Source organism: Siphateles boraxobius, unplaced genomic scaffold (assembly GCF_051911475.1).
Source record: "Siphateles boraxobius isolate OS27281-9 unplaced genomic scaffold, OSU_SipBor_1 6, whole genome shotgun sequence".
In the NCBI taxonomy this organism is placed as follows: Eukaryota; Metazoa; Chordata; class Actinopteri; order Cypriniformes; family Leuciscidae; genus Siphateles; species Siphateles boraxobius.
The window spans coordinates 8,743,026-8,768,074 of record NW_027509186.1 but is presented as its reverse complement, the minus strand read 5'-3'; the positions used below and the strand labels follow the sequence as shown (position 1 = coordinate 8,768,074).

The following is a 25,049-nucleotide window of genomic DNA, read 5'->3' as shown; positions in this document are numbered from 1 at the left end:
ATCTTTTGGAGGTGTGCAGAGCTCTTTGTTTACATCCACTCGGGCTACTTACCTTCAGGAAATCTAATTTTGAATGTCCAAGTCTTGCAACAGATTTTCTGACCCACACAGAGATCTGATCTCACCCAAGTCAGAAAGGGATTACACGAAGAAACAGAATCAACTTCCCCAAGTAGTGGTGAGAGAAACAGCTTGTCTCGAAGCTCCGAATCAACTGAACCAATCGCAATTATTCACTGTTTTAAGAAGCTCAAAATACTACACGGGGGCGACATCTGCTGGTCAAAGCATGTAAGTGTAACGAAAACGCAAACATGCAAACTGTAAACACACACACACCTCTGATATATAGGCTACAAATGAGACAATTAACAACTGCTGTTCTTTTCAATTATACAAATAAGACAAATAGAATTTCCACATTATAAAACAAATCCGAACTCAGTTAAAAAGTAAGTAGACATTAGTACATTGGGTTCGCTGAGATCGCGCCTCCTAACGCCAAATCTGTGAAATTACAGATGAAAAAAAACCAACATGGCAGCCTCCTTGCTGGTGAGTTCAACTGTCCTGCGGTGCATACATGTCGTTATTGAGGAAATTGTTGCTGTTGTATTTCTCTCCACAACAATCGCCAACGTTTTACATTACAATTTGGTTCATTTTATAATCGAGTCACTTGTGAATAGCTCTATACTACCAAAACAAAACTAGCAAAATGCACCATGTTACCATGTTTATACCATGGTAATGTAATGTTTTGTTGTTTTGTAACTGGTACCATGGTGTTATGAAATAGCTACCTAAAGTGTAATGTCAAGGAATTAATTAATTTGATTCAAATTCAGGAATTAAATCAATTCCTGACGCAGAATTACAATTTGAATTTATGAACGTAGAATTTAAATTAATATTTTCAAAGAAACTGCTCCAATTGTCATATTTAATAGAGTGTCATTTCCAGTATTAATTACCCATAAGCATATGAATGCAGCATCATATATGGGGTATTTTCAGAAATATTAAATGATGGTAATAGCCTAATCATAATTTGAAATGCCACCTATAGAAATTAATTCATCTCATGTTCCAGCTCATGAATTGAAAGAATGCTGATTGTTCAGAATTATGAATGGTAACTCTTATAAATGTCATGGAACTTGCCATTATATATCACCGTACCATGATGATAATGCCAGATCTGATCGCTCATGAAACCACAGTACTTCTGTGAGGGCTAAATTTATTCTACAGTTTCACAATCTATATATTATTAGTCTAAGTTTCATCAAGAATATTTTGTTGTTAGCTCGATATGCTTTTTAATCTGAAACATGTTCTACTTCTTAGTAGCATAATGTTGTAAATGATCTTTATGTCTCATATATTGTCTCTTTATATAAGTCACATGGCATGAGGAGATGTTCAGCACACACCTGTGCTGCTGCTGTTGCTGTCAGGAGGGGTTTGAGTTCAGCTGCTCCCCCATCTGTCTTCATCAGGCTCTTATTAAAACTCAATCGCTACTTCTATGATGTGGAGCACATTGTAGGTTGGAATGAATGGGCAAGGACGAAATTGGTCAGAAGCAAGAATACGTAAGTGCCAGTGTATGTCAAGTCAAGTCACCTTTATTTATATAGCGCTTTTTACAATACAGATTGTATCAAAGTGTGCTATATGAATGCCAGGTAAACGAGATGTGTTTTTAATCTAGATTTAAACTGACGGAGTGTTTCTGCTTCCCGGAAAATGTTATGAAGATTGTTTCAAAATTTTGGTGCTAAATAGGAGAAGGATCTACCGCCAACAGTCCATTTTGATATTTTAGGTATTATCAACTGGTCAGAATTTTGAGATCGTAATAGACGTGAAGGACTATAATGCGTTAAGAGCTCGCTCAAGTACAGGGGAGCTAAACCATTTAATGCTTTGTAAGTAATCAGCAATATTTTAAAATGTATAGAATGTTTAATAGGGAGCCAATGCAGTGTTGACAGAACCGGGCTAATATGGTCATACTTCCTGGTCATACTCTAGCGGCTCCGTTTTGGACCAGCTGTAGTTTGTTTATTAAGCGTGCAGGGCAACCAACCATAAGAGCATTACAATAATGTAGCCTTGAGGTCATGAACACATGAACTAATTGTTTTGCTTCTGTCATTGAGAGCATATGAAGTCATTTAGATTTTTTTTTAGATGGAAAAATGTAGTGTTATAGATACTAGACACGTGACTTTCAAATGAAAGATTGGTATCAAAGAGCACACCCAGGTTCCTAACCGACGACGAAGACTTAACAGAGCAGCCATCAAGTGTTAGACAGTATTCTGGGTTAATATGGGCAGAGGTTTTTTGCCCAATAACTAGAATCTCTGTTTTTTCAGAATTAAATAGTAGGAAATTACTAGTCATCCAGTTTTTTATGTCAGCTATGCATTCCGTTAATTTTGTCAATTGGTAAGTTTTATCTGGGCACTAAGAAATATAGAGCTGAGGATCATCAGCATAACAGTGAAAACTAATGCCATGCTTCCTAATGATATCTCCTAAGGGTAGCATGTACAGAGTGAACAGCAACGGTCCTAGTACTGAGCCTTGTGGTACGCCATACTGAACTTTTGACCGATAAGACATCTCTTCATTTACTGCTACAAACTGATAACGGTCAGATAAATATGATTTAAACCATGCTAATGCAATTCCACTAATGCCAACATAGTTTTCGAGTCTAATTAAAAGAATGTTGTGGTCAATAGTATCAAACGAGATCGGCCTGTAATTGACTAATTCTCTAGGATCAAGTTGTGTTTTTTTTATAAGAGGTTTAATCATAGCCAGCTTAAAAGTTTTTGGTACATATCCTAGACAGAGATAAATTAATGATATTAAGGAAGCGGATCTGTTACCTCTGGAAGCATCTCTTTCAATAACTTAGTCAGTATAGGGTCTAACAAATATGTTGTCGATTTAGATGATTTAACGAGTTTAGACAATTCTTCCTCTCCTATAGCGATGAATGAATCAAATGTTTCCTCAGATAGACTACAATGCACTGCCTGATGAGAAACAATAGTAGACGGTTGCATAGTTATAATTTTCACTCTTATATTATCAATCTTGTAAGTAAAGAAGTTAAAGTCATAAAGTCATTATTGCTGTGCTGCTTGGAAACGTCCAGTGTTGGAGCTTTATTCTTCGTTAATTTAGCCACTGTTTCGAATAAATACCTAGGGTTGTGTTTGTTTTCTTCTAAAGTGTTGAAAAATAAGCAGATCTAGCAGTTTTTAAGGCCTCTCTGTATGCAATCATGCTCTCTTTCCATGAAATGCGAAATACCTCTAGTTTTGTTTTCTTCCAGTTCTTCTCTATTTTTCTGGCTGCTCTCTTTAGGGCTTGAGTGTGCTCGTTGTACCACGGCGTTGGACTATTTTCTTTAATTTTCTTTAAGCACAACGGAGCAACTGTATCTAAAGTGCTGGGAAAGAGAGAGTCAATCATTTCTATTGCAACATTGAGTTCTTATGCGCTATCCAGGATGCTGAGGACATGAAACTGGTCAGAAATATTATTAATAAAGCGATCTTTAGTGGCAGAAGTGATAGTTCTACCATATTTATAACACAGAGTCGGCTTTGCAACCTTGGCTAAATGAAGTATACATGAGATGAAATAATGATCTGAGATGTCGTCGCTCTGCTGCAGAATTTCAACTGCATCAACATTGATTCCATGTGACAATATTAGATCTAAAGTATGATTATGACAATGAGTAGGTCCTGACACGTGTTTTATAACTCCAATAGAGCTTATAATGTCTGTAAATGTCTGTGTGCTCAGATGTGCTGATTTATGTTGTCTTATTGCCCAATAGAATATTGCACTGTAAAAGAAGACCATAGTTGCTGTATAGTGTCTCTATAAACAAATAATATGTCATTTATTTACTTATTTATTTCTGCTGAAATGTTGACTTTAAGGTCTTTTTTCTGTAGGTTTTTTGGTTATGCACAGCAGAGGTTTGGTGATAATATAGGAGCGGCCTATTATATTCTGACTCTCAGAGGGAGCTTCAGGTAAGAGTCCATGTAAGATGCCCCTTTTTTATATCCTACTTTTTTAATGTCTGTTAGTAAATTTAAAAACTACATTAAAATGAAATTCAAACATTCATTCACTGAATACACATTTTACTGCTAAATCTTTTTTTCTGAATTAAAGTTAATTGCAGGCATAAAGTCAGAAATGCAGGGCATTTCTTAAGTCATTATGAAGAAAAAACAATAAGGTTTAATTCGTTAGCATTACTTAACTAAATTAACTACAATGAACAATACTTCTGCTGCATTTATTAATCTTAGTTAATGTTTATCTCATTTATGATGTTCCTCGCGTGGCGCTCAAAAATGGCTGACATTTTTTTATTTCAATTAAATGAATTTACCATATTTTAGTTCTATAAGTGTTTTTATTTAATGTTTTCTTTTTGTAGGGGATTTTATGGTTCTAACTTATATTTACACAGTAGTTATAATCCATTTATTAACTTTTTGAGTATAGACCTGAAAACGAAATGTCCAACTTAAACTGTCGTAAATCTTGGATGCTTTGGTGCACAGACTTACTGTAAGTTGGGTCTCTTTTTAAAGAAGACACTTAGCAGTGAAAAAAAGTTTTAAAAAAACATGTATAACAAGCCACATTTGAGTTTTATAAATGTGAGAATGAGCTTTCAGTAAGATTTTGTTTGTACCAAATGTTTCCACTAGATGAAATTCGCTTCCCATTAATTTCCAATGCGATCATTTTTGTATAAGTGTCACTATATTTTTCATTTAACCTTGAATTTGAATTTTGAATTTTGAAAATTGACTTTTTTTTTGTTCACATAGCAAGTGCCAAAACCTTTACCAAGTTTCATGCCATTCTAATGAACTAACAGGATATTTATTTTTTTAAGCAACATTAACAAAGGTTAATAAATGATATAAGAGTATATTGTTCATTGTTAGTTTATGTTAGTTAATGTATTAACATATGTTACAAATGAGACCTTATTGTAAAGTGTTACCCTTGAAATGAAACCTTGAGTAGTTTGGCTTAATATTTCATAATTATTTCAAACAAAACTGCTTAATTACTATTTGTCAAAATCATGTGGGGCAGGGAAAAAGGCAGGAAATTACATTATAGAGAGGACCTGCAGAATGTGTGTTATGGACAGTAAGTCCTTAAAGGGATAGTTCACTTTTCTGTCATCATTTAATCACCCTCAAGTTGTTTCAAACCATGAGTTTCTTTCTTTTGCTGAACACAAAAGAAGATATTTTGAAGGATGTTGGTAACCAGACAGTTGATGGACACCATAGTATTTTTTTCCTGCTATGGAAGTCAATGGGGCTCATCAACTGTCTGGTTACCAACATCCTTCAAAATATCTTCTTTTGTGTTCAGAGGAAGAAAGAAATTCATACAGGTTTGAAACAACTTGATGGTGAGTAAATGATGACAGAATTTTCATTTTCAAGTGAACTATTCCTTTAAAATAATAATGGTTTTTAAATTAATGGTATAAAAGTTTGTATATTAAAGGGTTAGTTCACCCAAAAATGAAAATTAAGTCATTAATTACTCACCCCCATGCTGTACCAACCCCGTAAGACCTTCGTTCATCTTCGGAACACAAATGAAGATATTTTTGATTAAATCTGAGAGGTGGATCACTGCTACATAGGCTGCCAGAGGGAATGAAACTTGACGGCCCAGAAAGTCATTAAAGAACATGTTTAAATATTCCATGTGCCTACAGTGGCTCAACTATAAGTTTATCAAGCGACGAGACTACTTTTTTCCCGAAAAAAAAAACATAATAACGACTTTATTCGACTATTCCTTTTCATTCCTTGTGGGCCTGAGACGAGAGTTCAAGAGATTTCCACGACGCATGCGCGAGAACTGAACAAGAAGTATTAGAAGAAGAAAGTTCTCTTCTCAGTTCTCGCGCATGCGTCGTGGAAATCTCTTGAACTCTCGTCTCAGGCCCACAATGAAGAAAAGGAATAGTCGAATAAAGTCGTTATTATGTTTTTTTTTTTCGGGAAAAAAGTATTCTCGTCGCTTGATAAACTTATAGTTGAGCCACTGTAGGCACATGGAATATTTAAACATTTTCTTTAATGACTTTCTGGGCCGTCAAGTTTCATTCCCTCTGGCAGCCTATGTAGCAGTGATCCACCTCTCAGATTTAATCAAAAATATCTTCATTTGTGTTCCGAAGATGAACGAAGGTCTTACGGGGTTGGTACAGCATGGGGGTGAGTAATTAATGACTTAATTTTCATTTTTGGGTGAACTAACCCTTTAAATATAACAATATGAAACCAACATGAATACAGTAAGTACATATATAAGAAGTTGATAAACTTGATATTAAATATATTTCTGGACACTTTTTTTATGTCATTGATCATAAAGCGTTTATGAACCCATCCAGCAAATAGATGGTCTCCATTGCACAACCCTTGTGTGTCTCTAGATTTGCAGGCCAGACTGAATGGTTTCGTCCAGACTCAAGAGGAAGATTCAGCTATGACTTCATGAGCACACCTGACGCACAAATAGAGGAAGTGGATCTGAGTGGCACCATAATAAACCATAATGGACTTGACAACCTTGGTAATCAACTTCTCCTGATGTCTCAGCCTTTGACTAGTCAAGTATGAAATCCTTCCTCATTATGAAGGCAAATTATGTTTCCAGATTCAGACGGCAAAGCAGGACCTAATATAGTTTTTGTTCTTGTGTGATTGGGCCTTAAAGTCGTCATGAAATCAAATTTTTTAATTAATGTACCCTTATAATCTTTAATCAAATATGTTACCCTTCCCTCCCCCCTCGAAACGACTTCTCTTCCGGTCAAAATCTATTATTAGACTAGGCGTGACTATCAGCCGCCTCATCTTGGTTCGCGGGAGGCTCATATAAATATGGGGTGATTCCTTCAGGAAAATTTGGCTGCTCGTCCTCGTTCTCATTGTCGGGTTCCTCAATTAAAAATTCTTCATGGGAGGGTAACGCTGGTGAGTCCGGTGGAGAGAATTCCTCCACAACTGACTGTAAACTGGCATTCAAATCTGCCTCCATTTTGTTAGCAACGCCCAACCTCCAACGATCCAATCAATTCCCAAAGGACGAAATCAAACCCCGCCCTACATTTTTTTCTAATTTCAGAAGCCGTTTCACTCGGATATGTCACAATATGGAAAAAAGGACAATCTCAACTTCCGTTTCATGTCTACTTTAAGCCAATGTGCGTTCTGTTCTTATCAATAAATGCTGTTTACATCTGTTCTGGGAGTTGTCATGATTGATGAAGAGTATTGACGTAGCCAACAGAAAATCCCTTCCTGAATCAAATGGGAACAAAACATATGATCCATATGAAGATTATGAAGTGTTCAGCTGCCAGTAAAACACATTGTTGTGGTGTATTTATGTTCTCTGGCTCACTCGAGCAAATCGTCTCTTCTCAGTGAAGCAGAATAAACTCCAGAGTCTCTCTCTGCGAGGATGTCCTGAAGTGGACGACTGGTTTCTTGCACGTCTTCATGTCTTTGGAGAAAGTCTGGTGGAGTTAGACGTGTCCCACTGCCCTTGTGTCACTGTAGGAGGTCTCGCTGCATTACAAAACCTCAGGTGATTTACTCAGTCTCAACTTGTGACTTATGACCGAAAAAACTGTTTTAGTAGTCCTTTGGTTTTTATTTCAGTCTGACATGTGCCCCAAAAAATGTTTAAGGCAACAAATAACCAAATCATACCTTGTATGTTTTTTTTTTACTTCATTTTCTGTGTTATTTGATCCCCCCTTCCTGCCTTTACCACACAGAAAGCTACAGCGTCTGGATATTTCGGGACTTTCCCGGCTTCAGAGTCCAGGCCTGGTCCGGATTCTGCTGGAGGAAATGCTGCCGCACTGTCAGGTCACTGGAGCTGAATACGAGCAGGGCCTGATCCAGCCAGACACCCGAGAGCCAACAGAGGAGGATCATGAAGCTTCAGCAAACACTGGAGTCAGACATTTATAAACTACATGGCTGAGTTATTGTGTTGCACCCATGTATGTTCTGTGTACTTATATATAACTGTTGTAAAATACATTGTACTTTTGAGACAGACACAATAAAGTTGTATGTGTAAATGTTGAGAACTTGTTCTTAAAACATGATTTATTCCATATAAATCGCTGCTTTCCCACTTGCACTTTACTTACAGTGTACTTGCCACAAAACAACTGAGCAATGTAAGATAACTACATGGGTAAAGGTTAGGATGCAGTTAGTCAACAAGTACATGGTATGTACAAACTGTAAAGTAAAGTGCTACCACTTTCCGTAATGAAACAGCACTGTGGCGGTACATGGTAATACTATGGTACCATCCATAAAAGGTGTTGTCTAATTAGTCAGGTGGAGTAAATCCTGTAATCCTTTTAATAGAGGTGTGAGGATATTAGATCTAAGTGTTAGAAAGACTGAGGCACATGCAATGGAAAGATGGATGAAGAAATATCGCTATAGGTAATGTTTTCTTTCATGTTTTCATCTACTTTCAATCAAAAAAGAGAATATTAGACTTAAAAGTTGACTTTACGGTTTGTAACAACTGCATTATCCTTGAAACATATGTTTTGAACAAATATAATATAAGAACAAATCATTAGTTTCAACCCGGAAGATCTGATCAATTAATTTTAGAGAACTATTATGTAGAAATAATATAGAATTGGAAATAATAGTAATTTTCACTATAGCCGAACTGGGCGTGCACGCGAGGCCCAAAAGCTGTCTATAATTGGTCAGATGCGATAAATAAATAAAAATTAAATAGCTATTCATTTTCAGTTTCATTATATCGGTGTGAATTATTTATGATCGATACTTTTGAGAAGCATAGCTGGCATGTCATGTGATGCGTGTTACTTTTCTCATCACTGTCAGGAAGGACCAATCACAGTCGTTTCTGATCGCTGGATACGTGTTTTAATTGTATATCCATTACAAGTGCGGATTTTCATTTGTCGGGTACCAATCCTTTACATTAACGAATTTAAATTATCATACTTTTAGCGTACATGTTTATCCAAAAATATAAAAACCGGCATGAGATTTAAATGTGAGCCTCTGATCTGAGCCTCCATGCGCCCCCTTGAGGAATAACTGTATATGTGCCATATTAAACATTTACTAGCAACATTAGCCAAGCCACCCAAAGAAATATTAGCGACGCACACAAGCAATTGTCCCTTTAATAAAATTAGTGCTGTCATCTCTTAACTTTATGAGTTTTTGGAATGGTATAGTACTGTTTGAAAGCGGATAGATGTCTGAAGGTAATATAATTATGCCTTTGTATATATGGTTGTTGTCAGATCCAGTTAGCCTTTAGCAAAAGAGAAAGCTAAGTGTGTATTGGAAGTTTTTCGCTGTTTGTGTGATTGCTATTTGTTATTATGACAGTCACATCCGTGTGATACGATTTATTGTGTCCTGTAGAGGTTTCTAAAAGGGCAGAAGAGGAGGCTGAGACACCAGATCCCGAGGTAACGTTAAATAAAGATAACAACCATGAGTTGTTTTTATAATATAGATTAATGTTAGTATTTATTAAACAAAATATGTGCATTATACCAGGCACACGACACTAAAAACATCATTATACTAATCAAGGACATTTACCTTACTAATATCATGTAATTTGGGGCTTTTAAAATGTTAAAACCCTTTTTTGGACCTTGGAAATACATGGTATTCTTTGAATTGCTCTGAAGTATTTATCAAAATACCATGGTATTACCATTTTGTGCTATCACTTTACCATGCTAGTGGTACATTATTATTATTATTAATAATAATAATGTAGCACTACCATGGTAAAGTATTTTTATTTTATATTATTTATAAAAATATCAACATTATTATTGGCCTATATATTTTCAGTTGTTAGAAGTAAAAAATAGAATAATACAAATTTATAATAATTTAATTAATAAAAATGTTTGTTTTACACAATATGTAAGTTACAAAAAAAATAAAATTGAAAAGCTGTCAGTGGAATTTGAAACTGACATGAATGGAACTAATACATCTGTTAATCAAGCCGGCATCATTATCAACCAATGCCAATAATTAAAAAAGAACAAATTTCAGCCATATGTCATATTTTTTTAGTGTTTTTCCTTTCACCAAAGTGTGTGTATAGGAGATGAATACGTTAGACAAACATGAGACAAGTAAATTTAGCAAAAATTTCCTTACTGCTAATATATTAAGACATTGTTTAAGAGTGAGTGTTGTTTTCTATTATTGGAGTGGATTGGTAATCTCTAATAATTTTTCAACTCTTTTTTGCAGGGTCAGTCTGACGAAAGCAGTGACGAGGGCGAAGCTTCAGGAGACACTGAGAGTATGTGTCAAGGAATTTCTCCTTTCAGGACATCTAAAGAGCTCATGTGATCTTAGCTAAAGTTCGATCTTTTTCAGTGGATTTCCTGCGCAGTCTCTTCTCGCGGACTCTTGGTCTGAGTCCTGGAGAGAAAGTCTTGGATGAGCTGACCCTGGATGCGGTCGCCCGCTACATCCTGAGTGACAAATGTGAGTTGACTTCTCAGATGAGGGTGGTAGGTGTGAAGAAGTGTGTCATTTTTTCGATGTTAAAATACTCTATTATATTCCATTCAATATGTACAGCCAACTATAAGAAAGCCAATTGAAGGTTGGCCTCCTGAGCAGTGTAAACACTGTGGTGCTGTGAAAATATGGCTCTGTTTGAGGAGTCGGTTGTTCAGTGAGTTGATGTGTCTGTCTGTGTCAACAGGCAAGAACATTATCTGTATGGTTGGAGCTGGAATATCTACATGTAAGTAAATATCTTATTATAAAATGCAAATAAATTGAGCATAGTTGTTTTTAAATAGATCATGTCCTGATTTTTTTAAGACCTGTTATAATGATAGATCCTTTTTATAACCTCTGGCCCATGTGTCTTGCATAAAAATGCAAATTCATAATTTAGTTTTTTAGAGCATTTCCTATCACTGATCCTTACAATTAAACAGGCTATAGTACTTGTAGTATTTTCTGCTGCTGTATTTTATAGAGCAAAACTTTATATGCATTTATGTAAAATACATAAAACATGTGTATTTTTTATGTTTTAGTAAAATCAAAATTTTTTGTTTTATTCTATAAACTAGTGATAGCATTTCTTCCTAATTTCAAATAAAATTAAAGCTGCAAGCAGCATTTATCGGTGTTCAAGCAGTTAAGGCAGTTAAGCTCAAAAGTATCAAAATACATTAAGTTTAATGTAGCAAGCATTTAACCACTGACATCATAGATGGAATAGACCTTGTTTTAGCATGATTTACCATTATATACCAACTTTTAGTGTGATTTTTCAAGATTTTTCGTGTTCCAGTATGATTTACCATGAATCTAGCATGATTTACCATAGTTTACCATGATATACCAAGTTCTAGTATGATTCTACCATGATTTACCCTGTTTCAGCATGGTTTACCACAATTGAACACATTCTAGTATTTTTTAATATGATTCTAGCATGATTTACCACGTTATAGGATGATTTACCATGATACACCACATTGTAGAACGATTTATGATGGTTTTGAACATTATGATATGAACATTATATGATCATAGATGGAGAAGACCATTTACAGCTAATACAGGCAATTTACCATAGGAAATACATGGTTTGAAGCTTTTTAACAGTTATAGCGCCACTTATGGTCCGATCTCCATGAAACTTTGCATGCGTCTTCACCATGTTATGACACATATGCTCACCAATTTTTGTGAAGCCTAAATCGAAATTGGAGATATACATTTCGTCCGTCTTGAGCCAAGGATCACAGTGGTGTAAAAAGCTTGGGGCTACCAACGGTCTAGGAGTTATGAGCAATTTAGTACTTTTGGTTGCTGTAGCGCCATCTATGGGCCAATCGGGGTCATACTCTGATAGGTTCTCCCCAAAAGTGTGGCCTACCATCTGGCCGAGTTTCAAGTCTATAGGCCTTACGACAGAAATGGAGGAGATTGGGTTGGCCCTGACAGGGACTTAATAAATAAATGCTATAAATGACAATAATATTATTAGAAACTCAGAAGTTTTATGTTATAGAATGAAACAAAAAGGTCCATTTTACTCAAACACATACATACTGTATAAATAGTAAATCCAGATACACGGATCACGGATTTGCAGTGGTCTACTTTTTTTCCAGAGCTTCATGAATATATTCTGTAGATGCAAATTATTTGTGGTCATACTATTTTATTTTTACATTTATTTATTATTGACTTCATTAATGACTTTTTTACTAAAGGTACACTGTCACATGTGGCCCTATAGCAGTTAAAAATCAAAACTAAATGCATTTTTGCAGAAGAGCATTGTTTTGGTTGTGCTTCGGCTCTGCATGACTGTGCGGATGAATATTATTCTTCTGCTAATAAAACATTCACTACTAGGCTTAAGAGATATAACCAGTTTAGATGGAAAGCTGGCTAGCTGAAGACGTTACTGTAGCTTTACCCGTTACTTTAGCTTTACCCGTTTTATCTGTTCAATAAAATACCTTACTCATCTGTTTAAATGCGTTTAAATAAATAAAAATTCCATCTCTACATCACTTCTACAACATTTCGAATCCCACAGTTTGCGCCATCTCTGAAAAGCCAATCCAATGTTGGTTCTTGTTTTATTACGAGCTCTGTCGCGTTCCCTGTTTTCCAGCAGACTCTCCTCTGTTCGGCGTTTGTTTAAAACGGTTGATTCCCGGAGGCTGGAGATTTCCCTGCTCCATGTCAAGCTTTATAACTCACTGTGACAAACAACTTATGACACTCCCACAACATCAAAGTAGCCAGATCAACTTTTCTCTATTTGCAGATATGATGAAACAATCACGGGCGAGTGACATGTTTCGTAGTTTCCTGTGAAAACCATCCTGTCAGATCTAAAAAATAAACACTTATAATTGCTTACCATAGTGAATCAGGTTAAGACAAAAACTCGTTTTGGAAGAGGATTGATGATGTATTGACTCATTATTTAAATTGTGTTAATTTTGAATTAACCTTTAAATTATTCATAATTTAGCTGCTGGAATCCCAGATTTCCGTTCTCCTGGCACTGGTCTATATGCCAATTTACAGAAGTACAACCTGCCTTACCCAGAGGCCATCTTTCAGATCGACTATTTCAAGGTCTGATTGTGATTCTGAAGAAATGCTGCTGTCTTACTCTCATTGTTTGTCATCTAAGAGGACATAAGTCATATTTGAAAGTCTTTTTCCATTCCCTTTTTCCAGAAACACCCGGAGCCTTTCTTTGCTCTGGCCAGAGAGCTCTACCCAGGACAGTTTAAGGTAGTTTATGAATCTTTTCTCTTCTCTTTTGTCTTGAATTGTTTGTTTTTTCCTTCAAATGGAAAAATCCTGCAAACTTTACAGCATGGTTTCATTTGTTAACATTAGTTAACTACATTAGGCAGTTCTCCTCTGGCCAACGAACGAACAGTGTATGATTATGATTCAGGAAGCATTACAGGTCAGAGGTCAGATTGGATCGGAACATTATATTATGCAGTTCATCTGTTTGACGACCGGAGTCATCACGCACGTATGGAGACGAGTTTTGTTGAGGATCAGTGATCAGGGCTGTCGTGTCGATGAGGCCTTCACAGGGGAGAGTCTTGTGGACACAATCTCTGCTGACACTTCAGGGATGCGTTGTGGTCGTGTCGAGGCGCAGATCCACCATCTGATCGGGATACTGTCCGGGTCCGGCTGATTACAGTTAACCTCGAAATAAACAGAAAGACTAACATTAGCGTGGATGCCATTCTTCTTATGATGTAGCGAGTACATCAGGTGTTATAGGAAGTGTTCCCGGTTCCGGCTGACCTAATCTATGCAGCCTTAACTGATTTGAATAATAGGTTCTATGTGTATGCCAGGTAAAAGAGATGTGTTTTAATCTAGATTTGAACTGACAGACTGTGTCTGCTTCCCGGACAATGTTAGGAAGATTGTAAGAAAGTTTTGGTGCTAAATAGGAAAAGGATCTACCGCCAGCAGTCGATTTAGATATTCTAGGTATTATCAACTGGCCAGAACTTTGAGATCGCAATAGACGTGAAGGACTATAATGTGTTAAGAGCTCGCTCAAGTACAGGGGAGCTAAACCATTTAGTGCTTTGTAAGTAATCAGCAATATTTTAAAATGTATACAATGTTTAATAGGGAGCCAATGCAGTTTTGACAGAACCGGGCTAATATGGTCATACTTCCTGGTTAAGGGCACCAAACATGCCTGAAAGTTTTAATGTTTGCCATAGGAAAACAATAAGGCCCTTCACCCCTTAGGCTTGGGCCCTAATAAATGCTGTAAAAATATATATAGCTCATTTTTAGTTTATGTAAGTAAATGCATTAACTAATGTTAACAAATGAAACCTTATTGTAAAGTCTTACCAAAAATCCAATTTTAGACAGCAGTGTGGAATAAGTTTTTTTTTTTAAAAGCAGTTATTCATTTGCAAGCAGAGAATAAACAAATCGAACGAAATAGAGACCTATAATGTGTATTTGAAAAAAATGTTGGTGTACATGTTATTCCACATTTCATTGTTCTAATTTTACAAATATTACATTGTCTTCTTTGTCATGTCATGAGGTCAAAAAGGCACCACATACAAATAATGAACCACCTAATACTGTGATGAATGTAGATTTGACTGCTTTGCTTTGGTTTCTTCAGCCCACAGTGTGTCACTATTTCATGAAGATGCTGAAGGACAAAGGCCTACTGAGTCGTTGTTACTCTCAGGTAACGCAGTGTTCGGCTGCATATTTTGAATAAACACTCACTTTGCGAGCGAAAAAATAGTATATATATATATATATTATACAATTATTATTGTTACTTTTTTCAGAATATCGATACTCTAGAGAGAGTTGCCGGTCTGGAAGGCGAGGACCTGATTGAGGCTCATGGCACGTTTCACACTTCTCACTGCGTGAGCTTCCTCTGTCGTAAGGAGTACTCCATGGACTGGATGAAAGGTGCAGTACTGAACACTGACATGTCTCTGTGGTTTCTGGTTTCAGTTTTAAATGAGATGTGGGAATGTTGTTTCGCTTCACTATTCTTATTCCATGTTTCTGACTCGCAGATCAAATTTTCTCTGAAGATATTCCTAAGTGCGATTCCTGTGGAAGCCTGGTTAAACCTGGTAAGAGCAATCGTTTCTAAGAACAAGAATAATATCTAGAGCCTTTTCTTTTTCTTGTTAGAATTAGTTTTGGATTCAAGACATATTCACCCAAAAATGATAATTCTGTCATCATTTATTTACTCTCATATTGTTCTAAAACTGTATGGTTTTCTTTCTTCCACAAAACACAAAAGATATATTGCAGAATCCCTTTAGCATACAAATAAATTGAATAGGGAATGAAGCTTTTTTTATGGCATAAAAATATAATACAAGTAAGTTCTGAAACCATACAAGCTTAGTGTGAGGAACAGTCCTATATTCACTCCGTCATTAAATTGCTTTCATTGGTGACTACTAGTCTCTTTTTATATATTCTGATGGTTTTAGCCTCTTTGTGGATATATTTCTCATCCTTTTTTAGATATTGTGTTTTTTGGGGAGAATCTACCTCCCCGCTTCTTCACTTCCATGAAAGCGGTGAGAATTCAGCCTATCTTTAAGGTCAAAGCCAGTCGTTTCACATTTTCAGTTCGACTCTAACTGTCATCCCACTGTGTACCGCAGGACTTTCCTCGATGTGATCTTCTCATCATAATGGGCACATCCCTACAGGTTCAGCCGTTCGCATCACTTGTCAGTAGGTAAGCATGTCTCTAGGTAAACGGTTAATGCTGAATTAATGTGCATTCAATTTACAAATTAAATTAAAATGAAAATGCATAATGTTGGTTAATTTAATTTTTCCAACAATTTACATTGAATGATAATCATTGCATCAAAAAATATAATTTTGTGCAAATCTGCTGTTGTTTAAATCTCTGGATCATTTATTGTCTTATCTGTGTTATCAGAGTGTCAAACAGCTGTCCTAGACTGCTCATCAATATGGAGAAAACCGGACAGGTCTGTAATTGCTAATCTAATTAGGTGTTCAAGCACGAAGTGCTGAAAACCTATTGTATTTGTACCGATTTTTATTATTATTATTCTTCTGCCGTAAAACGCATTGTGCAGACCAAACCGTAAGTGCTAGAGACTTGATATTTGGGATTAAGGTAGCACAGAAATCGAGGAGAGGTTGAGAGAGTATGAGCCCGATTGGCCCATAGGTGGCGCTATAGCAACCAAAAGTGCGAAACTGCTCTTAACTCCTAGACTCAAGTGTCTTATATCATGGGAAAGCTGGCGGCCTGAAGAACAAAACGTATATATCAGATTTCATTTCCGGTATGCAGATTGTTCCGGCATTTTGAATTTTGTTAAAAACCTTCTTCTGCGAACTAGTCCCTGGTTTTTCGCCCGATCGGAACCAAACCAGTGCAGAAATGTTCCCTGGAGTCTGAATATCAATAATTATCGAAAAAAAGTTGAAACTTCAATTCACGGTCGCTAAGGGGCGCAAAATAAACGTTGTTGGAGGAGCCTATTTTACTGAAATGGCTATAACTCGAGAATGAAATGACATCTTCACCAAACTCGAAAGAGATGTGTAGGAGGACATTTAGAGGTAACAGTAAAAAAAGGCGTTGATTGGCCACATGGTGGCGCTATAACATTAAAAAAACATAAAAAGGTCTATGACCACCTGACCGTTAGTCAGATTGACTTGAAAATTGGTATGCAGTGTCTTGGTCCAAGGCCCCATGTATGTGTATGAGGACATTGGTGTATCTCAAAAAACATGGCCGCCATTGGCCAATGAAGTTTGAGCACCTATGAGACAAGGTTAACGGAGGCCGATCGGAACGAAACTCGATGGGCGTGTTCGACTCATGGCCCAATAGGTGTAAAAGTTTTAAAAGAAATCGGCCTCTAGTTGGCGCTTACAAGTTTTACAGCTCTTTAATCACATGGTGTTGCACACATCCCCACAATATGCATATCATTTGATAGATCTCCTCATGCTGAACAACTTTGCCTCTAGAACCATTGCTGTCAATCGAACCGTTCATTAAATATTCACGAATATGTTGAAAACCTACTTTTGCGAACTAGTCCCTGGTTTTTCGTCCGATCAAAACCAGACCAGTCTAGGACAACTCTCTGGAGTCTCTAGATAAATAATTATTTTAAAAAAGTTGACATTTTTTATTTTTCGCATGGTATTAAATGGTTATTTAGAAAAGGGGTGTGGCAAAATGCCATCAAAAGCCTATAAATCATAAATAAAAACTCAGAACTTCACAAAAATTGGTGAGGATATGTGACATATCATTAACAAGCATGAAAAATTTCATGGAGATCAGACCTTAGGGGGCGCTTTAGCTGTTAAAAAGCTTTAAAACCATAGATTCCCCAAAAAACGAATTTCCTGTCATTCATTTCAACCTTTTATGTAGGCTGTAAAACCGCTGTTGTCCACTAGAGCAGTGGTTCCCAACCTTTTTTGGTCTGAGACCCCCTTTTTCCCAATAAAATATTTTAGGGCCCCCCTTCACATTTAATGATATTATCGCTCTTGTAAGCTTGCAGCAAGGATGACAAAATATGTTGTTTTCAAACAAACGGTATATTTACTATAACCAGATATGTTTATGCACAAATAATAGCCTATAATATTGAAAATACAATAACAAAAACATCAGTAGGCCCGTTGTAATTTAAAAACTGCAATGCAAAATTGAAATGCAAAACCTAAAAATATTCCCACTGGTGTGTAGGTAAAAAAAAGAAAGAATATAGGCTATTATTAAATGACTGCTGTCTGGGGCCTCAATACTTGCAAGTTATTTGTGAGGCTTTATCAATGTGAGGCTTTATTTTTTTGGCGCTTTAGCGAGCTATAATTAACTTGCGGTTTTTAACAGAATAATGCGTCTTTCGGAAGAACATTGTAGCCGGAACTACTTCTCTCTGTGTACGTCTATGACGAGTCACGCAGGTACTGGCTACTCCGCAGCGGCAGCGATCCGAACCAGTGTAAAATAGTCCCAATATAAACACTTATTATAGGTGTACCATAGTGGTTCAGGATAAGACAAAAACACGGATTGATGGATTCATGATGAACTCGCTCATTATATAAATTTTGAACAGGAAAAAGTTAAGGACTTTTATTTAATGCTCATTGCTCCAAACTTTTCAAAATATGACGCGACCCCCCACAGAGCTCGCTGAGGCCCCCTTGTGGGCCGCGACCCCCCTGTTGGGAACCACTGCACTAGAGGGAGCAACAGCATTAGACATTTGTAATCTTTTTAACCAGTTTTCAGCAATGGCTAACAAACAAATGCTTAAAGATATTTACTATGTTGGAAATAATATTTATAATAAACAATATAATATGATATGAAATAAGGATTTATTAGAAAGTTTAATATTTTTACATCACAAATAAATATCTGAAATGCTTAAGGACCACAAAAAGAGATTTTCACAATATCATAACCCAAAATTGTGTGTGTGTGTGTGTGTGTGTGTGTGTGTGTGTGTGTGTGTGTGTGTGTGTGTGTGTGTGTGTGTGTTAGCATGCAAGCATGCATAATGGAATTTACATTGAAAGACCGGTTTGCTTTAGTGCACAATACTGATTAAACCAAGTAGTTCAAAATAAAAGTGATAAGTGGTCTTCTTATACCCTCTGCTGGGCATTATACTTATTAATAGTCTTTTCACATGTGATTTTGCATTCATATATTCAGACACTAAAAAATAACCTTATGTGACAATTACTATAATAACACAATCATATTTTGTCTTTCAATTCACTTCACTGCTCTGAAGCTTCACATAATTGCTAACAACGTGGTAAATCATGCTACAATCCTGCTTAATCATTCTAGAATGTGGTATATCATGATAAATTATTATGTAACATTCGGTCACAACAAGGTAACATCAAGGTAAACTAAGACAAATCATGGTAAACTGACTATTGTAGCACATTGAGAAATATGAATCCTGAAGGACAATTGCAGTAAACATTTCTTTTTTCCATCACATAGTTCAAATATCTCTATCTACAACAGAATGTTCGTGTGTAGTCCTAGGTTTCTGAATAAATGCTGAATAATCTGATTAATAGTTTACAAACACATTATGTGAAATGCTTATAGACCATTAAAGTATATTTTCATAATGACACATCCCAATAGCATTGAAAACAACAACAACAACAACAACATTTGTCTTTATTTGTGTGTGTGTGTGTGTGTGTGTGTGTGTGTGTGTGTGTGTGTGTGTGTGTGTGTGTGTGTGTGTGTGTGTGTGTGTGTGTGTGTGTGTGTGTGTGTGTGTGAGAGAGAGAAAGAGAGAGAGAGAGAGAGAGAGAGAGAGAGCATAATGTCTAAATATGAGTGCAAAAGCACTTCAAATGACTTTATTAATAAGTATAATGGCCAGCAGAGGGCAGTAGAAGACCACTTATTGGCTCACTTTCATTTTGACAGACTTGATTTTCACCAGTATTCTGCACTAAAGCAAACTGTTTTTTCCTTATTAACTATTATAAAACAATCATATTTTGTCAGAGTTTATCACTTCATTTGTTCTGATGCTTCACATAATTGCTAGCAACGTGGTAAATCATGGTAAATCACGATAGAAACATGGTAAATCACTGTAAATAATATTATTACATGGTTTATCCTGGTAAATCATGCTAGCAATGTGATTAATCATGGTAAAGCATGTTACAATCCTGGTAAATCATCCTATAACATGGTAAACTAAGACAAATCAAGGTAAACTATGATAAAGCATGCTAGAATCATATTACATCATAGGCTACTAGAATGTGTTCAATTGTGGTAAATCATGCAAGAACAGGGTAAACCATGGTGAATCATAGCCTACTAGAACTCGGTATATCATAGTAAACTATGGTAAATCATACTGTAACATAGTAAATCATGAACAATCACACTGAAATGTTGTATATCATGGCAAATCATGCTAAAACATAGTCTATTCCATCTATGATGTCAGTGGTTAAATGCTTGCTACATAAACCTTAATATCTTTTGATGCTTTTGAGCTTAACTGTCTTAAATGTTTGAACACCGCTAAATGCTGCTAGCAGCTTTAATTATAATAAACATTTGAATGAAACAAATTTGTTTTATAACTACATTCTTCCATTACGTGTCTTTCTCCGACAGTCAGAATTTGGCATGGGGTTATTCGCTTTTGGAGGAGGAATGGACTTTGACTCAGATAAAGCCTACAGGTGAGATCTTCAAGTATTGTCATGGTAAACAGCGTGTCTTCTTGAGGCCTGTTCACACAAAGAGCATTGAGAAGAGCTGGACAAAACAAGTACACTATAAAATCCAACAGTTGTTCAAACTAACACTTTTTAGTTAACTTTACTTAATGTCTAAACTTAATTGTAAAAATCTTATGATCTGTACTTTTCACATACACATACTGTACCCCCCCCCCCCCCCCAAAAAAAAACCCCAAGTTAAGATCAATTGAATGGTTTGAGTGCCATTTTGTCAGGCAAAAAAAAAAAAATTCTCAATAGACTTCCAATCATTTCCTCCACTTCTGCAGTTATTTTTCTCTTTCGCATTCACTGATTTCCCACAGTCATCTCAAATGTTGAATTGTCAATACAACTGAAAAATCTGAGAGAACATCATATAAGCTGACTTCATAAATTGATGTTGATTTTCCTAACATTTTTAGTTTGAACTCACCATTATGGTGATCGGTTTTCCCTTTTGGGCTTCATTTATATTATTGTAATTCTCTTACGATTAATGCAGCGATGCACAAGAAATCAGTTATTTGATTTTAAAGGAAGGGAAGTAATACATAGGTTGCTTTTAAAAGGTGACTTAACATCTGACTAAATCTTTAACTAGTCTATTTTTCATGTTGAATAATGATCTTTTACATTTTTATTGCTAACACTTATGTCATAAACACCTTTTAAAACTTTTAATTGAGTTGATATAATACCTCTATATTTATGTCATTATCTTGCAATTGACCATTCTTGAGACACACAGAATTCAACATTTAACATGCAAAACACAACAATGGTAGCTATACTAAGTCAAGAGTAAATCTACAGTAAATTCTATTAATTTTTTTAGTTACTAGTTAAGTTTTAGTTACTGTACACAAACTCTTGTGTAAGTGAACTATTCAAACTAAGTATTTGTCAGTACAACATATTCCTATTACACTTTACTAAGTTTTTTTAAGGCAATCGGCTTTCATGCTTTTTTTAGGTAAGTCTAACTAATTCGATTTTACCGTGTAACAAACTATTCACACTATTCATGACATGATACTGAATTTAAATAGATATAATATATAGTTAATTGTCTCAAAACTGTGCGATTTGTTTAATTTTATTTCAGGAAGAAAAAAAATGTATCTGTAATATAGAATTAGCTATTGAAAATTGACCACAAAATTAGAATTGTGCTTGATGTGGGGAAAAATATGATTTCTTCAGTTCCGCAGTTCAAAGTACCTTTGATATGATAAAAAAAGAATTCGTGAAATACAGGCACAAATGGCATGTGACAAATGACTCTGTAAGGGGATTTAAAGTCAAAGACCCAGAAACAGAAATTATTAATTAAGACTAGAGTCAGAATTATAATAAATTAAAGAAAATATTTACTGAAGATAGTTTGCAGTTTCATCAGCTGAAGTCAGCTTCAAGACTCACACAGGGATCGTAGGCATACTGTTACAAAGATCACGGCAGTTATACCCTTCACCAAGGTCTAAGCTACATCCTTGCTTCAGGTTGAATGATTCTCATTGGCTAAGGAACAGATAAACAGTAATTTTCCACACATATACAACCATATCTCCATCAATTATGCGGCTGAAAGTCAATCTCCAATAATGCAGTTGTTCCTTAACCTGTACCAAAGAACACACACACAGACACACTGCTTCTTCAGGCTTGGATTTGGCCAGGCTCTAACTATAAACAGGAGAGTCTTCTCAAAACATCAAGATAACGCGTTCTTTCTCTCAAGGAGAGGACACTTTAAAATAACACCGTATAAAGTAAAGCTTTAACTGAGAAATGGTCCCTTAAACTATAGACTTCAATGACCATAGTTGTCAGGGTACCCTAGAAAAGCAGATGGATGTATTGACATGTTAAAGAAGGCCATAATTAATTTCTGGAAGCCGGGCTACATAAGCAAGCACTGTTACTGCATTCAGATATCAAATACAGACATTAGAGAATACATGAAAAGAACATTTCAGTAATCACACTGGTAACTTCCTAGAAGTAAGTCTAGAGATGTCATTAAACTCATTTGATATTTAGAAGGAAAAATATTGATTAATACCTCATTAGATACATTTAAAAAGCAGTAGATTTTCCCCTTCAACTCATCTATACAGTACACCATTATACCCCACTATTGAATATACCAAAAACATAAAATGTCTTATGTATTTCCAAACTTTTAAAATGGCAGGTGGTGTGAATAAGCATTTAGACACGTACATGTATAAGTGGGGTTTGCGAAGATTGACTTTATTGATCGTTCACAGAGATGTGGCTCATCTGAGCACCTGTGATGAGGGCTGCATGGCTCTTGCCGAACTGCTGGGCTGGAAGGTAAATACAGTAAATATTCACATGCAGATCTGACATTTAATTTAAATCAGTAAAGATTTTCTCATCTTAAACTGTTTGTTGCATGAGATGTCAACTTTTTTGGTTCCAGGCAGAGCTGGAAGAGATGGTGAAGCGTGAACATGCTTTGATTGACAGCAAAGATGATAAAAAAAAAGACAAAGAAGCCAATGAGAGCTCCAGAAGCAGTGGGGCGGAGCCTGGGAAGGCTGACAAGACAGAATAACCAATCAGAGCATGCAGAGGGTTTACATGGCAGCCCTAATAGATCTCCGTAATTCATCTACTGTCCATCATGTTTTTCTGTTTCTCTGAGCTGTTTTGTCTAATAGCAATATAGATGCTATAGAAGTCATACAGAAACCACATAGAGCTCAGACAGGAACAGTGAGACAGATAGACAGCAAACACTTTAGCAGAAGCGTGATGTTCTGCTTTGGCCAAGAGACTGCTCTGACAAAAACAGTTTGTGAAACACAATTATAAAAAAACAATGCTTTAAATGTAATTTTTTAAAGCTGATAAGCATTACACTTGGCTTTATCGAATAAGGTCTGTTTTAATCTTGCAAAACCAAATGTGTCTGAAACAACCGCAGGGATGTGGCGTGTTGTGTCAAATGAGACTCACTGGCTAACTTGGCTGTTTGATGGCTTGAAAAGTTCTTTATGGGTGAAACAGGAAAACATGTTAAGGTCACATTTAACTCCCCCCAATTTGTTTTTACATTTATTCCACCTAAAGAAAATGAAGTGTACTTTAAGGGCCAGGGAGATTTTTTGCACTGTGACATTATTTTAATTTAAGCAATGAGTGTTACTTTTAACCCCTTTTAACATTGTTTTTAATTATTAACTAAAATTTAACTTGAATTAAATAGAATTTATAGAAACGTACAAAAGCTGTATAATAAATGATAGCATGCTGTATAAATTATTTACCATTTAAATGCAATAGGTTTTTTGCACTACTATAATGAGATTTACATTTCTTTGCGTTATGAAATGCATTTGCGTCTGAGGTAAATTCTTATTAGGTTTCATGATATTTACCATGTGTACCAGGGTGTACCTTGTCAATAAGACTTTTTTTTTGTGCAATCATTTGTAGATTTTAGTTGACTATAATGTTATATTTTTTAAAGGGTTATATTTTTTAAAGGGTTAATTAATAATATCTGCAGTATATAAACTGTTTTAATACATTTGGCTGTATTATTTTTTTCTTCTTCTGATGCTTATCTTTGGTTTGGAATGATATCCACCCTATGCTTCAGTTGTGTAAGAGGAAGTTGGCCCAGTAGTGTTTTACAACATTACTATCACATCTGATTGAGCCCTACGCAACCTTATTGGGAAAGAATAACAAGTTTTATATGTATGCATGTGGTGTGATGTTGTCAAAAGGCATTAAAACTACATAACACCCACAGGGCAACTATAAACCTTATTTTATGTGTCAGGTCCGTATCTTTTAGTTTAAGGATGACACCTTAGTAATTTGAATACTTGATGTTGTGATGAAAAAATGTGTCCTTAATAATTTTATTGTGTAGCAAGTTTGTTAGCAATAAGCAATACTATATTCATAATAGTATTACCTCTCATTTCACACTGTTGACTAATAATTAGGAACACTGATTTGTTCTTAATGTTGTAGTAATATCATGAACGACCCCTACTTATTTATTGCTTAATAAGGTAACACTTTAATTTGATTCTTCAAATGTCTTCACTTTAGACATTCTATTAGTAACTTTACAACTACATGTCAACAACCAGTCATTATGAGTATTAGTATACTGTCTAATTAATATCCAACACTTTATTTTGATGGTCTTCTGACTAGAAGTAACTTTGCAAGTACATGTCAACTTATGTGATTCCTGTGAGCCCTCCTCCCTCATTGGTTTAAGCAGAGAAACATGAAAAGTGTGTGAGATAGGACGTTGTAGCTTGAAAGATACAGGAAAAATTTGACGGATGATTTTGAAAGGATTAACATACCTGGGACTTTCTTGCAAGGAAGCTGCAGATGGAGTACTCTGGTCGACAGCCCCATCCACTGATCCGGTTATTTGGGACCTGGTCGACGCTGGGACCTTGTTCTCCCTCTGCAACAGATGCCGTGTTACAAATAGAAGTGGGCTTGGGTCAACATGGTTTCACAGCGTAG

The 25,049-nt window shown here is 35.8% G+C and overlaps 2 protein-coding genes across 2 annotated transcripts; both read left to right on the top strand.

The window, feature by feature from the left end:
• Positions 1–484: 484 nt before the first annotated feature.
• dmac2 (distal membrane arm assembly component 2) lies at positions 485–8,209 on the top strand. The gene is made up of 6 exons (XM_077207612.1): positions 485–555; positions 1,405–1,598; positions 3,996–4,076; positions 6,536–6,675; positions 7,533–7,695; positions 7,889–8,209. Exons 1-6 carry the CDS (start codon positions 538–540, stop codon positions 8,085–8,087), a joined length of 795 nt encoding a protein of 264 aa, XP_077063727.1. The 5' UTR covers positions 485–537; the 3' UTR covers positions 8,088–8,209.
• Positions 8,210–9,201: 992 nt separating this feature from the next.
• On the top strand, positions 9,202–24,323 carry sirt2 (sirtuin 2 (silent mating type information regulation 2, homolog) 2 (S. cerevisiae)). Its single transcript, XM_077207611.1, has 16 exons — positions 9,202–9,391; positions 9,555–9,601; positions 10,413–10,464; positions 10,542–10,652; positions 10,876–10,917; positions 13,186–13,292; positions 13,398–13,454; positions 14,848–14,916; positions 15,023–15,152; positions 15,263–15,322; positions 15,729–15,784; positions 15,872–15,948; positions 16,159–16,210; positions 20,407–20,474; positions 22,790–22,856; positions 22,966–24,323. The coding sequence occupies exons 1-16, from the start codon at positions 9,382–9,384 to the stop codon at positions 23,098–23,100; spliced, it is 1,140 nt and encodes a 379-aa protein (XP_077063726.1). The 5' UTR covers positions 9,202–9,381; the 3' UTR covers positions 23,101–24,323.
• The last annotated feature ends 726 nt before the right edge of the window (positions 24,324–25,049 follow it).

What these genes read in the sequence shown, in the direction of transcription:
- dmac2 (XM_077207612.1), top strand. An exon ending in ACTCTCAGAGGGAGCTTCAG is followed by an intron (nt 4,077 to 6,535) that starts GTAAGAGTCCAT and finishes GTGTGTCTCTAG; the next exon opens with ATTTGCAGGCCAGACTGAAT. An exon ending in GCTGCATTACAAAACCTCAG is followed by an intron (nt 7,696 to 7,888) that starts GTGATTTACTCA and finishes TTTACCACACAG; the next exon opens with AAAGCTACAGCGTCTGGATA.
- sirt2 (XM_077207611.1), top strand. An exon ending in TTCAGATCGACTATTTCAAG is followed by an intron (nt 13,293 to 13,397) that starts GTCTGATTGTGA and finishes CCCTTTTTCCAG; the next exon opens with AAACACCCGGAGCCTTTCTT. An exon ending in TGGAAGCCTGGTTAAACCTG is followed by an intron (nt 15,323 to 15,728) that starts GTAAGAGCAATC and finishes ATCCTTTTTTAG; the next exon opens with ATATTGTGTTTTTTGGGGAG.